Source organism: Streptopelia decaocto, assembly GCF_964273445.1.
Source record: "Streptopelia decaocto genome assembly, chromosome: 3".
Classification (NCBI taxonomy): domain Eukaryota; kingdom Metazoa; phylum Chordata; class Aves; order Columbiformes; family Columbidae; genus Streptopelia; species Streptopelia decaocto.
This window is the reverse complement of record NC_138656.1, coordinates 113,621,337-113,635,691: the sequence shown is the minus strand read 5'-3', so window position 1 is coordinate 113,635,691 and position 14,355 is coordinate 113,621,337. Positions and strand designations below refer to the sequence as shown.

At 43.5% G+C, this 14,355-nt stretch overlaps 1 protein-coding gene across 1 annotated transcript in view; it reads right to left on the bottom strand.

Annotated features, from left to right (window-relative positions):
- Positions 1-14,355, bottom strand: part of LOC309438071 (protein eva-1 homolog C-like) — a gene marked incomplete at its 3' end in the record, with an annotated part of 89,730 nt that overhangs the window by 16,427 nt on the left and 58,948 nt on the right. The window contains exons 2-3 of the mRNA XM_082048978.1: positions 13,848-14,062; positions 1,479-1,602 (exon numbers count right to left, since the gene is read on the bottom strand). Coding sequence (XP_081905104.1) covers positions 1,479-1,602; positions 13,848-14,062 — 339 coding nt within the window. The remainder of the gene's footprint in view (positions 1-1,478; positions 1,603-13,847; positions 14,063-14,355) is intronic.

Genomic DNA, 14,355 nt, shown 5'->3' with positions numbered 1-14,355 from the left:
AATCATTTGTGAAAACCACGCAAAAAAATGCAGGTGCTTCATTACCTACTTTTCATTTGAATTCCTCACAGATCTTGCCAGATCCCTTCAGTTGATTAGCACAGGTCTCTGCGTGCAAAAAGTCCTCTATGCTGCTGACAGAATGTTTCTGCTTCTGTTTCAAACCTTTTTGGAAACCAGGTATGTTTTTCTTCCCTGTGCAAACTTTTTAAAAATTTCTTCCCCAAAAATTTTACTGAGGTGATGCTGGAACCATGTTAGTTATGTCATCTAAAAAACTTGGGATTAGGCTGGTCTGAAATGCCATGTCCAGACTATTAATTCAAATAGAATCATAAAAGCATTGCATCATTTTGGTTGGAAGAAACCCTTAAGATCATCAAGTCCAACCATAACCTAACTCTAGCACTAAACCATGTCCCTAAGAACCTCATCTAAATTCCTTTTAAACACCTCCGGGGATGGTGACTCCACCACTTCCCTGGGCAGCCTGTTCCAATGCCTGACAACCCTTTCTGTGAAGAAGTTTTTCCTAATATCCAATCTAAACCTCCCCTGGTGCAACTTGAGGCCATTTCCTCTCATCCTGTCACTTGTTACTTGGGAGAAGAGACCAACCCCCTCCATGCTACAACTTCCTTTCAGGTAGTTGTAGAGAATGAGAAGGTGTCTCCTCAGCCTCCTTTTCTCCAGGTCCTGTTCTACAACTAAAACCTGTTGGCACAGTTTGGCCACCATCAAATCCTGTCCGTCTCCAAACCAATATGTCTGCTGCCAAAGCGCTGATGGAGAACAGTGCCCAGGCTGTGCTAAATACCTCTGTGGGACCAGGAATTGGCCAAGAGGGTGCTGGTTGTCCTGGGGCAAAGCCACACCAGTCTCACTCTTCTGCAGCACACATGATTTCACTCTCAGTATCCAGGCACCAGTTCCATTTAATTTAAACCCAGCTAATGAGACTGTGCAAAACAGAAGTTAACATTTTCCAGCCTGATCTGGGGGCAATTAAAAGCTGGTGCATGGTACGGGTAGGTTAGCTTCCTGTGGCACTGTCTTCTGTGCCTGCCTTGGGCACCAGATCTGGAGTCTTTGCCCATTCAAAGATCTCCTGCTCCCTCGGAGGGACAGGCAGGGAGGGGACAAGTCCTGCTGGCCCAGTGGACAAGAGAGCGGCTGCAGACAGGAGCAGCCCACCCACTGCCGATAGCGTGAGCTCAGCGTTGGCAAAGGCTTTCGCTGGCACCTGCGAAAACAATCTGTGAGTGGGGCTGCCAGCAAGGAGGACGGAGCTGGAGCAGCAGCATCCCAGCAAGGCAGCAAGCGAGCGGGAGAGGGGAAACGCTCCACACCCAGGGGGTTGTGTTACACAGAAAATAAAGGCGGAAGGGAACATAAAGTCCTAGGAGACCTCTCTGGTGAGTATTAAGTATGAAAACGCTTTGGTCTCGCCAGAGCAGATTCAATAGTGAGACACTTACTTGGCCTGCACTTGTACCACACGATGAGGTATTTGCCGGTTCCAGGGCATGGATCAGTGCCGAACAGCCGGCTATTGACGAGAAACTGGCAGCTCCGCCTGTCCTGGCACTCGTCCAGCATCTTCTGCAGCCGGGGATGCACACAAGAAACAGAGAAACAAAAGCACTTCAGTATCTCCACCAAAAGGGATCATCAAATGGAGAACAGCAAGGCCATCCCTCCCTCCTTAGCCAGCCCTGGCATGAGGTGGGCAATGGTGCTCAATGCAGTTGGTACCACAGGAGCCATGGACTAGGAGAGGACTAGACCTTGCACTGTTTTAAGGAGCTTGATTTCTTTCCCTTGCAAGCATGCAAAAGGCAGGATTTTCACTGGGATGGTCACAGAGATTTTGAAACACTTGCATGCAATTTAATCGTAGTATAAGGCTGTACTGTCCTGGGAAAAGCAGCTTTGAGGACACAGATCAGCCTTGACAGTTAAAAGCCGAAACACAAACTCTGCCACCACCATTCTGCTTTAGATTTCTCTAGAGATGCACAATTTCAACTGCAGCTTTCAAGAGAGATCTCATCTCGGTTATATAAAAGCTTTGGCAATTGTTGGTACTCCAATAATTGGTACTTGTGGTGGGAACACTGCTATATAGCCAACTTAGTTTTTAGCAGGGCTCACTTCTCTTCCCCCATGACTATCATGTTCCTTTTAGCTAAACTCAGCAAGGGCCTGCAAGTCAGAGGGTTCTCCCACCAATGGCATTTTGGGTCCCATCCCCTTTTCTGCAATGCTTTTTCTCCAGCACTCGCTCCCCACTTTCCCATTCATAACACTCATAAAAACTCCATCTCAGAATCCACAGGGGCAAGACATTTTGTCTCCTGCTAGAAAATAGCTTCATTAAGGAAGATTAATGATTTCTTTTAACCCTATGATCCTCTAAAGCAGTAGTGGGGAGCGAGAACATTATTAAGTGGGGCGGTAATTAAGTTTTAAATTCAGCTGGATGGCTTAGGTGGTATTTATGTACTCCTGTAGAGCCCCTAAAGTGCTAAAATTACCATAATGTTTGCCTGACACACATGAACCTGTCAGAGCATTTTGAGACCACAGAGCGAGGTAATCCACCAGCCTCACAAAGTCCTGCAACACAGAGCTGTGAAATCCAGTCCCAAAACAATTAATTTTCATTTGCAAGGAGGCACTGGAAAATCCTTTCTCAGAAATTCCCCTAGACTCCTGCGGTCTCTTTTGTCTTCTCCCTGTTCCCTTTTCTTACACGCACCTCGATATTTGGGCTTTCCCACAATCTTATCCCTGTACCATTTACATAAAGGCTGTTCCTTCTCTACCACGTGCCACCCAAACCAATTTTCTCTCTGCCTCAATGACTCCTCTGTATTTTTGAGTTCTCCTTGAATGAAATAGATATTATCTTTAGCATTATAACTCAGAATGTCGCCCTCTGAACAACAGGAACAGCAGCTGTTCCAGTTTCAAGTGCAATTTGAAACTGCCTCATTTGAGGTTGCTCCCAACTTCCTAAAGCTTTCACCTTTTGGGCTGACATATGCAAGAATTCATGCCTGCTTCAAGTCTGACCTTTATTTTAAAGTTCGAACCAAGACAAATCAGGCATTTTCTAGTGAGCAGAGAACATATGCTGTTGTTTTCCACTTACAAAGGTGATAAAACGCAGGCATCTTGCTTCAAAATACAGGGCTTAGGCTGGAAAGGCTGGAAGGTGAACACTGAAGGAGGTGCCTGGGAGTGTTAGCCCCAACTTGACCATCACGTTAAAGTGCATAGAAACAGTATACTCTTTCCTCTAGGCTCATAAAGGTTGACTGCTCACTTAGCATGTGAAATTTAATTTAATGCAACATGCAGTGGGTTGCAAAGGAATTTAAGCAAGGCCTCTATGCAAGATACCTCTTTTGATCTCAGAAGGCAACGAGCAACTGGAACAACTCATACAGAGAGAAATCCTCTCCAAATCACTGCAGACCTGTTTGCTGGTACTTTGGAGCCACGGCTGTGTTTACACCCAAGTACTGCTAAGAATACAGAGCAATGAAGCAGCACCCCACATGTTTTCTTTCCCACAAGGGAAGCTTTTTCCCCTCAAAGGCAGTAGATTTAGGTTTTTAGTCAACAAATCTGTTCATAGCACATGGGTGGGATTTTCAAAAACCTTCAGCATTGCATAATAGGTGACATTAAAACTGATGGGAAAACCACCCTGGGTTTCACCAGAGACTGAGTTAGGCCAACAAGAAACCTCTTTGAAAGCTTCAGCTTCGATGTCTAAGCAGCACTTGTTCATCTGTCCTTAGGCTCAGCACCAGGAATGAAGGCAATTACTTACCAACCTCAGAGAATGATGAACGAGGGCAGACCTCAGGTATTGCCACTTTGTCTTTCTCTGCCCTAACCTTTGGCAGCTCTTGCTTACTCCATATTTTCCACATAAGTGAAACCTCCCAAGTTTATTATCTGCCATATGCAAATTAACACAGAGCCCTAAGGAGAAGTTTGTACCTAAATTAAGGAGCAAGACTCATCTATGCCATTGTGAGACTATAGAAAAGAGGAAGTGTTCTTGAGGCTGAATATGCCTTTTACTAATTGGTTTGAGTGTTTAGCTACAGTTTTGACTTAATTTGATAACAGCCGTAACTCTGAGAAGTTATTTCATGGGGAGAGAGAAATCAATATTTCCTTTTCATTCATGAAATACCAACATGCCTCTCCCTCAAGAGCAATTATTTACCTGAAAATATAAAAAATCATTAATATTTCTGATTTCCTGCAGACTATTTGAGTAAATAGGCATAATGACATACAGCCATAAAGAATAAAATTATGTGTTCAATGCCCAGTGAAATACATCAGGAAAAATGCAATTAAAATTAGCAATGGTTGACTGTGTCACGTTCTTGATAAAAATAAAGAACAGAGATGTTACAGCAGCTTAATGTTTGCTTAACAACTTGTACATACAATTTTTACCTATCCTTGCATACACAGAAATCTTCTTCCCCACAGCTTTCATTGGTATGTGCTGTATACCTGCATCCTTCCCCTGTACTCTGCATTGGTGAGGCCACACCTGGAGTATTGTGTTCAGTTCTGGGCCCCTCAGTTCAGGAAAGACATTGAAGTGCTGGAGCGGGTCCAGAGAAGAGCAACACGACTGGTGAAGGGACTTGAACATAAGACCTATGGGGAGAGGCTGAGGGAGCTGGGCTTGTTTAGTCTGGAGAAGAGGAGGCTTAGAGGTGAGCTCAGCACTCTCTAGAACTACCTGAAGGGAAGTTATAGCCAGGTGGGGATTGGTCTCTTCTCCCAGGCAGTCAGCAATAGGACAAGGGGGCATGGGCTTAAACTCTGCCAGGGGAAATTTAGGCTGGATATTAGAAAGAAATTCTTTACAGAGAGAGTGGTCAGGCATTGGAATGGCTGCCCAGGGAGGTGGTGGACCCACCATCCCTGGAGGTTTTTAAACTGAGATTGGACATGGCACTTAGTGCCATGATCTAGTAAACAGACTAGAGTTGGACCAAGGGTTGGACTCGATGATCTCTGAGGTCTTTTCCAACCCCGTCGATTCTGTGATTCTGTGATCTTCTTAAATACATGTGAGAAGATGACCCACCACAGGTACCTTCCCCTGCAGGTTCAGTGCATCTGGTGTTCACAGGGGCCCTTACTAACCAAGACCTTGGCTTTCTGGTCTTACTCTCAATAATCACACTTCTAGTCTGTACCAGAGCTCTGGCAGATGTCAGATGTCATTTCTGAAGCATTTTCAGATGATCAGCTAAAATGACACCAGAAAGGCTGGGAGTTCACTTGGTAGTGCGGGAATGTTCTGAACTCGCATGGCTTTGGCTTAATGGTGTGAAAAATTTAGGCAGTTCATTACGTTTGCCTTATTTTTCTGGATGTCGCTGTCATCTGCAAAGGTGGAAAAACACAGCCACAAAACCAAATAAAAACCGGACCACAAGCAATCTGAACTTGCACAGAAATACACATGCAGAATCACCCTGAAATAGGATATATAATCAGCTGTTTATGTCTGACTAATGGAAAATAAAGTTGCACTGGATTAGATTATATTACAAAAATCATTCCAACTGAAGAAGGTGGAGGAGGAATTCCTGTCTGGCATGAAAGGGGAGGGAAGACACATTAATTGCATTGTGCCATTTTATAATTGTGTTCCACTGGTAAATCAAACCTGAGGGCTGACAGACAGTGCTCAGAAGGGAAGTCGTGGCTGTTTAAACCCATTCCATTCTCTGGTTCATGATCGAGCTAAGAAGCTGCAAGATTTAGAGGAGATAAGAGAGCAAGAAATGTGAATTCAAGTAAAACAAACACTAATCTAACCCCTGTGATTTATGCCCTGAATTAATCTCCCTGCAGTGACCCGGTTCTTAAAGCCAGGGCAGCCTCAAGCTCAAAACCATGCCTTTCCAGTGGGCATTGCAGATGAAACACATTTCTTGTGCTCATTTTGTTATGCTCATTAGCTAAGTAATTGCTTGTGCCTATTGGATAAAAACCTTTTAAATCTGGAACTGGATGCGAGCTGTACAACAAGGCCATCCTCAGCCATTCCCAAGGCTGCGCTCATTTTTATTGTGTCTCTTCAAATCACTCTTCAAGAAGCGCTTCCCCTGCACGCTTAAAATAAAACAACAACTGAGCTCAACACCCAAGGCAATTAAACTTACCTCAGTTCTTAGTACCTTGTAGCAGTTCACACATTCAACACACTTAGGGTGAAACTTTGGACCCATAGAAGCCGACAGTGAAGCTCAATGGGAACTAGGATTTTGCCACAGGGCTGTTCTCTGTACAGCCTCCATTATGAAAGGAACATAAAGCTGACTGCAGGGTATATCAGTCAGGCATGAAATTGCACAGAGGAACCCCACTAAATAATTGCCCAAATTGTATGTTGCTGAGGAGAATAACTCAGCAAGCGAACTGCATGAATGGATCACAGCTGTGTGCAGTCAAATGAAAATGGGCAGAGATTTGTACTAAGAACTTTACACAAGAAGATACCAGTAATTTTTTAAAAACATCTTTAAGCACTTTCAGGTTGAATTCAATCCAGATACAGCCATTATGATGAAGTTACACCAACACTTATATTTGGTGCACCTCTATGAGTTCTGTAGTGAGAAGTAGTAAATATAACAAACAAGCCAGCACAAATTCTCCCTGTAAAGCCGCACAGTACAATGCATTCATAATGGTTTCATGTCACATTTTATTGAATTCTGCTACTGTTTTATGTACCCTTGAGTGTAGATATTACTTTAAAACACACTGTAAACTCTAGCAATTTTAAGTTGCAGACTATTTACAGGTCCTTTATCCAATTATCTGAAGATTGCGCACTCATCTCTATTCATTCACACAAATTACTGAAGCCCATGGAGCAAGAGGGTTTTCCAAGGATCATCAATAGAGAACGGGCTACACAAGGAAGTAAAATCGTTGTTGATGGTTACCTGCCTATGGCTACGTCAAGCAGTCTTCCCATTGTGCTCTGCTAGAAAGTGATTCAGCTTTGCCCACATTACCACATTCAGTCTGTGCATCATAGGAAGAAGAGATCAAAGGCCCTGAATCCTGACCACTGATCTATGGCAGGTTTAGTATTCTATGAGCTCTCTCTTATCACTCTCCAATGGACCTTGTACTGCTCACAGCAGAGTCACAGAATCATAGAACAGTTTGAGTTGGAAGGGACCTTCAAAGCTCATCCAGTCCAACCCCTGCCATGAGCAGGGACATCTTCACCCAGATCAGGTTGCTCAGAGCCCCATCCAGCCTGGCCTGGGATGTCTCCAGAGACGGGGCATCCACCACATCTCTGGGAAACCTGGGACAGTGTTTTATCATCCTCATTGTAAAAAATTTCTTCCTCCTGTCTGGCCTGAATTTCTCCTCCTTTAATTTAAAACCATCACCCCTTGTCCTATCATAACAGGCCTCGCTAAAAAGTCTGTCCCCATCTTTCTTATAGGCCCCTTTTAAGTAAAAAGACAGGGGCAGAGTCAGCAGGAAGAAAGTCTGCCCACACGTTTGGTGACTCACATTAACACACCAGTCTGTGAAACAAAGAGCTGAAAACTGGGCGCTCATTCCCTTTCACCAGCTCTGTTACAGAACTAGTAAATGCCAGCAGGACAGGCAGCAGTGGGCTGGGATGTTGTGACACGACAGCAAGATTCACCAGAACTTCTCTGGCAGAGCCTTTAAAGAGCCCAGAGACAGCGATTCACAAAGAGTGGGAACACGCTTAGCGAAGGACCTGATAGGCTGCATTACAAATATTACCCAATTAAGCATTACCTACATTTCCTAACAGTGGGAAACTTAATCTGTATGTGAGGGTCAACTTCAAAGGGAGGTCTAAGTTGAAGAAATACAAAAGGATGCATAACCAAAAGTCATGGGATTAAAGGAAGGGAAAGCTTAAAACACAAAGTGGGGAAAAAAATCATTGAGAGCAAACGATTACACTGTCAAGCAAGGTCTTAGTGGCAATGATGGAAGCCCCGTGACTTGGAAAGTTTAAATTTAGAGTAAACAAAGCATTAGGAGGCTTAGACCCCGGGGAACAGTTCTGCCTCATCAGGGAGATGGGCTGCACTGACCACCTCTGCCTCCAGCATCTCCTCTTCTGCAATACATAACCACACTGCCCTGATGAGCTACTGCAGCCAAGCCAAAGATTTCAAAGATACAGCAATTTAGAGATTATCTATGACCTCTGCATCAGGCAGTTCTTCTACTTGCAAATAATTAGCTGGGGGACCTGCTTGCCAGAGAGTTATATTTCAGCTGATGCAAGATTCATGAGCAAAGTTGCACTGGTTCTGTGATTTTTAAGAGCAACTTGGGCAGGGCAGTCACCTCTTCTTGACCCTGAGCTCGCTGCTCACCATCCTCTGCAAAGTAATTGACATAGTCTGATGAAGAGTTGCCTGAACTGCTTTCTAATTCACTGACATTTCTGAAACTGAAACTTTCCTTGTTCAAACTGCCTGTGAGCTGTGGAGATCTTGTAATACACAAGATTACAAACGGTGGGTTCTCCTCCCAGTGGTATTGATGACCCATATTCATTCTTTCTATCTTTTTTCTCCCTCTTTTCCCTTGACCATCATAATCATATAGGTTTTCAGTCATGGGAAATGGTCTTTTCTCATTTCTGTTGAAGCCACTTAGGCCTGTTACATCAGTGGGGCCATGCAACATACTGTGACTGGGCACAGCAGTAGCCACCATGCTTGGCCTACTAAGAAAGAAAGAGCAGTTGGATCATTTTCTTCTACTTACTCTTCCACACAGCTTATCCAGACTATTTGTGGAAAATAGAACCCTTTTCAGAAACAGTAACACACACACCCCTACCTTCCAGCCCCATCATTTTGTGATCAGCTGGCCCAGGCTTTGAGAGTCACACAGCTTCTGGAAAGTTCATCTCATCTTTCACAGAAGAGGTCAGCTGCCCTTTGCTTTCTGTCACAAAAACCTTCCTGGTAGGGGCAAATAAAGAGGAGAAGGGCTCAGGAAATCCTGTGGTTAGCATGCAAGGAATCCGCTCCCTTTTGTACCACGGCTGGAGTGACAGCGGGAGAGGTGGCAGCAAAGGTGTCCTGTATCTCACTTAAAGGACAAAAGGAAATACCACATCAGCAGCACCAGTGATTCTTGTCACCAGCAACTGGTTGTCCCGGAGAGCGTTGAAAGAGACCCAGGCCACAGGCTGTGCCTACGCTCCCTCCCCATACTGGCCAATTTTTCTAACAAGACGCACAACTCCCCAGCACCATCTAAGCACAGCTGGTCTTGGGGAAACAGGTCACACAGTAAAACGTTTCCCTCTGAAGTGCAGTTTCCTGCTGATTTCAGTACATGCATATATGAAGAAATAAGTTAGTTAGTCTACAATGTCTTTGATAAATATCTGGGAGCAGAAACACAACAGATAAGTGCCTCTTCAGGGCTTCTTATTTTCCTTCTAAACAAGCTTTGCTTCGGGGCTTTCCATTTTCCTTCCTTACTTTTCTGTCAATTTACCAAAATGAGAATATTGCAGGTAATCTGCTGTAAAGTGTAATCTAGTTTTCTGGTAATAAGCAAGGACTGCAGGCCAACCAGTAAACATTCTTCCATCCAGACCTTGAGTTGTTTATTGCTGAAAACAAGTGCCATCTGACATACTGGTCCAGAAATGAGCGGCTGTGGAAAGCTTTATAAACAAGCCACTCCAACCCTCCTCCTCTTCAGCTAAGTAGCTTCCTTCAGATATACAGATGCCTCCACATATTTTTGCAGGCACAAGCTGTGTATTATGAGTTTGGCTAGGAGTGACTAGGTTTTTTACTAAAAGGATTCACTTCCCAGTAGGCACTTATCATTAGGCAATGCAGAACACTTAATACTCCTATTTCTCCTTTGTCCTCTGTGCCAACATTCATGTGTTCATGTGAATAAACATATGCTGCTGCTGTATCTTTTTGTCAGCTTCATTATTTCCCTAAAGGCAAGATCTCATGAGATGTCCCCATGGCATAGAAATGCAAATCTGTGCAGGGGTGTGAGAGGTGAGAGAACCATGGCATAAGGGAGAGGCTAAAGTAGGTGAGGATGGTTCCTAGCAGGGTAAAAGGTGTCTCCAGATGTTCCCATGTGTTGCCCCATTGTGCAGTAATGTAATTTAGCTTCTTCTCCATACCTCACACTAAAAAAAAACAGACATTGCATGGATTAAAAACAGGCTTTACCAACCCTATCTGGCTGATGTGAGATTACAGAGCAAGAGGAAAACTCCACTATGAAAGCCCAATGCACCGACCTACGAAAAATCTTCAAGCTCTCAAAATCATTAGCTTGCGTGCTCAGACCAACTGCACCTGCACAATTGCTCTAAAAGAGTAAAGGTATGTGGGAGTTACAGGTCATGGCAATGACACCAACGCATACAGGACTGTGTTAACACAGCTCTGCACCTTCAGGATCTGAGCTAACATCTCTGCATGATCTTGTTCTGGTGATATAGACCTTCTAGTGGCCACACAATTCACCTCTCTGCACAAATTATGCAGTGTGGATAAACACTCTGTTACTTACTGCCCACCACTTTCAGTGGTATGAATTCAACATGTCTGAAGGTGGTAAAACACTGGCCCAGATTGACTAGAGAGGTGGTAGACATTCAAGGACAGGGCTCTGAGCAACCTGATCTAGTTGTCCTAGTTGTCTAGATGTCCCTAGTCATTGTAGGGGTGTTGGACGAGATGACCTTTGAAGGTCACTTCTAACCCAAACTATTCTATGATTCTATGACAAATGACCGTTAACATTAAATAATTTACTTCTTCGGATGAAAGATGAATAGCCTTTGGTCCTAGCAGCTGTTCTTCCTGACCTACAAGCAAGAAAAGAGATGGTTCAGAAACCATAAAGCTCCTTTTCACAGACCTTCTCTGCCAACGCACCACAGTTTGCACTGCATGGGTCTCTTTACCAGAGCCACCAAAGCATTACCTGCTGTTATTAATAGATGAGTGAGAAGTTTTTACACTTCTGTCTCTGAAATATCTGAAAGATGTTTCATTAATACAGCACAAATCACTCTTTCCTTCCTGCCATATATTTCATGTGACTTGTGCTAACTTTGGGCTCCCCTGTTAAACTGAGTGCAGGGGGGACAGTTGTTTAAAAAGCAAATGATATCTGGCTTTCAACACAACTTTATTTTGTTGCTCAAATCTCACCATACTTGTTGACCTGATCTAAAAGTTAACAAGAGACCAACCACATCAAAACCAAAATCCCAGTCTGAATGTCCAAATTCTTTATGTATTTGGAAATCTCCCACTGAATCTGACATTACGGTGTTAGAATAACACAAATGTGTAGTTTGGGGTCACTGCCTTGATGTCTCAGACACGCTCTCCCAAGTGGTTTGCATTTCATTTCAAACAAAAACAAGAGACTAAAGCCAGGGATCCTGGCAGACAACTACATGAGACTGGATTAGTAGTGTTTGTCTCAGTGTAATCAACGCTTTCTTTTCCCTTTTTAACATAGAAACAATGACCGAAATGGACATTTACAGGGGAGGCAGCTTCTAACTGGGAATTAACTGTTACTCAAATGTAGTGTTTGCAGGGAACAGTATTAATAGCTGCCCCTTACCCTCCCTCCGGGCCACTCTCCAGAGACACAGCAAATTATACATTCATGGGTTTGATTAGACACCGTGATTTTATATACTTAATTTTGACGGGTTCGGTTTGGCTGACTTTTTAAATCACTGACAATCAGAATACATGCACAATTGGTCGCGCCTATAGCAGCCATACAGCTGAGTTTCAAAACCACAAAAATACACGCAATTTTCTTGTCTACAGCTTTCCAGTTTTCTTACAGACATGCATTTCCTACTTCGGAGCTGCAGGCAGCTTGCCATCCAGCCTGTGGGGTTCCTGGCTTACCCTTCAGAGAGGCCTCACCCACTACAGGATGGAGAAAGAACACAAGATTCATCTCTGGCATTGGGACTCCCCCTACCCTGGCCAACCATGGAAAACTGAGGTATCGGAGTCAGATTTGGGGGCACCAAAGAAGCACTGTGGATCTTCTCCAAGGAGACCCTGGAACTAGCCTGAGGTCCCTCAAGAAATTTGTGGCAGAACAGAGAGCATCAGCTACTTCTCTAGCACAACTGCATCCCCAAAAAATGGGTGAATGGTCTCAATTATGTAACAAACTTACTGTTCAAGAGATCTGCTGCACGACTGCCTACAGGGAACACAATTCTCACTCTGACAAACAGGGAAGCTGTAATTAAAGCGCTGTAAGTGATGGAGGAAAGCTAATGGGTAGCAGCTCTGACGACATTAGGAGCTAAGCCAGGCAGACAGGGATTTCTTTTAAACCACGCTTGCACATAAAACCACGGCATGGCAAGCCAACATCTTCCGTGTTCTCAAGTTCTTCCAGATGCCTTAAGTGGGCCATTTACCCACCAGGGCTGAGGCTAAGCATGTAGCTATCAATCACACTGGTAAATGAAACATTGCAAGTAAATTTTGCTGTAAATCAACAAAAGAAAGAAGGAAAGGCTAGCTTCTGCTATTTTTCTGTCATATTATGAAATTCTGTTGTCCTACCTGGGAAAACCTTCCACTGATAAGGACTGTGTCCTCCTATACTACAACTCCGTCATTTGTCGTGCAGTGTTATGAGTGCAATGGCAAATCTGTCAGCTTAATGGTTGCACTACGGGCAGACACCAACAGTGCGCCATTTCTGGAGAATTTACCACTGACATTTGGAAGCCAAAGCACTTGCATCAACTTTTAAAAAATGCTGTAAATTTCTCTTAAAAACCCTGGATGCAAGAAGTGGTGTAGAAAACTCTGGCCTTCAGCCAAATTATAAAATAAATTATTCACTAGCCCTGTAGGTTCATGAATCTAGTTTTGCTATGATTTTTTTTATTATGAGTTATTATTGATTCATAGCCATAAGCATACTGGTTGCTTGAGATCTTTGCCCAGAAGTTTTTACAGTCCCAAATCCTGCACTTGGAAAGACTTGTGCTTACTTCAACATCCAGAAGCAGACCCCATTCATCTCAACAACATCAGCCAACTCGTGTTTCTAATTTTAGTTGTTCCTACTGACAGCTGAGTAACGCTGGCACCTTCCAAATAATCCTTTGATTTGCTGACATCACATGTGCTCTTGGGAGGATACATATAGTCAACATCCCCTACAAAAATGGACAGAGCTGATTAACTACTGATGCTTGGGAGATTACAAGGTTAAATGATGTATGATCACTTACAGTGGCCTAAGAGTCAAATGAGTCAGAAGAAGTAAAGCCAAGGATTCTCTCTGGGTTTCAAGTTACCGAAGTAAAAGCCTCTTGAAATAGGATCAGTTCTGAAGTAAAAAGAACACCACAGAAACTTCTGAATGTGTTGAAAAGGTAATCATTGGGAAGGAAACTCTAAAGAAAAATAATCTTCAAACCCAGTCAAACATAATGTGGTCTTGCAGTGTAATTCAGTTTCAACCACATTCCTGAACTGTTATTGACTAGAGTTGCAGTAAAATTAAGAAATTCATCATCAAAATCTAATTCAGTCCTGTCTAAACTGCAAAGATGAATTATGCACGAAGCTGTGTGAGATGTCAGTGTTCCCACACCGGGTAGCACTGCTTAATTTAGGTCTGTGCAGCACCAGCACAGACAGATGCTGTCTGGCCAAGGAAAGATGAAGTCCAAAAATTAACAAAGCCAGTTTAACATGTAATACCTGAAGGGAAGTACCAACTGAACAGGCAACATCCTCTTTAATTAAAGTTGCATAGGAGTGGGGATAGCGAGAAGGACACATCTGATGACTTGGGACAATTCGACCATAAAAAGAAGACTGGATGCTGATGGTGGTTCTGTGAGGACATCTCAGGGAGACATATTCTCCATCGCAGGCATGGTCAGTGTAATTCTTTAGTGCTTGTGATATGTAACCTGCAAAAAACATGACAAAAACCATTATTAGTGAAAGGTGGTTAATATTTAGGTGATTTACAGCAATGCAGTCTAACAAACACGCTACTAACAAGCAGTGAGGGATGTAGATTTTATTATCTCACACACGTGCAAAGGAGCAAGACAATGATATGATGGGTGTTAAGGCTTGGTGATTTGGCCTTCAGCCGTATTATATATCCTTAGTGAAAGCAATATTCAGATGCTTTAGGTAGTATAAAACAGCAATGAGATCCCACTCCCCTTATTCCTTGCTTCTCCTAGATGAACAG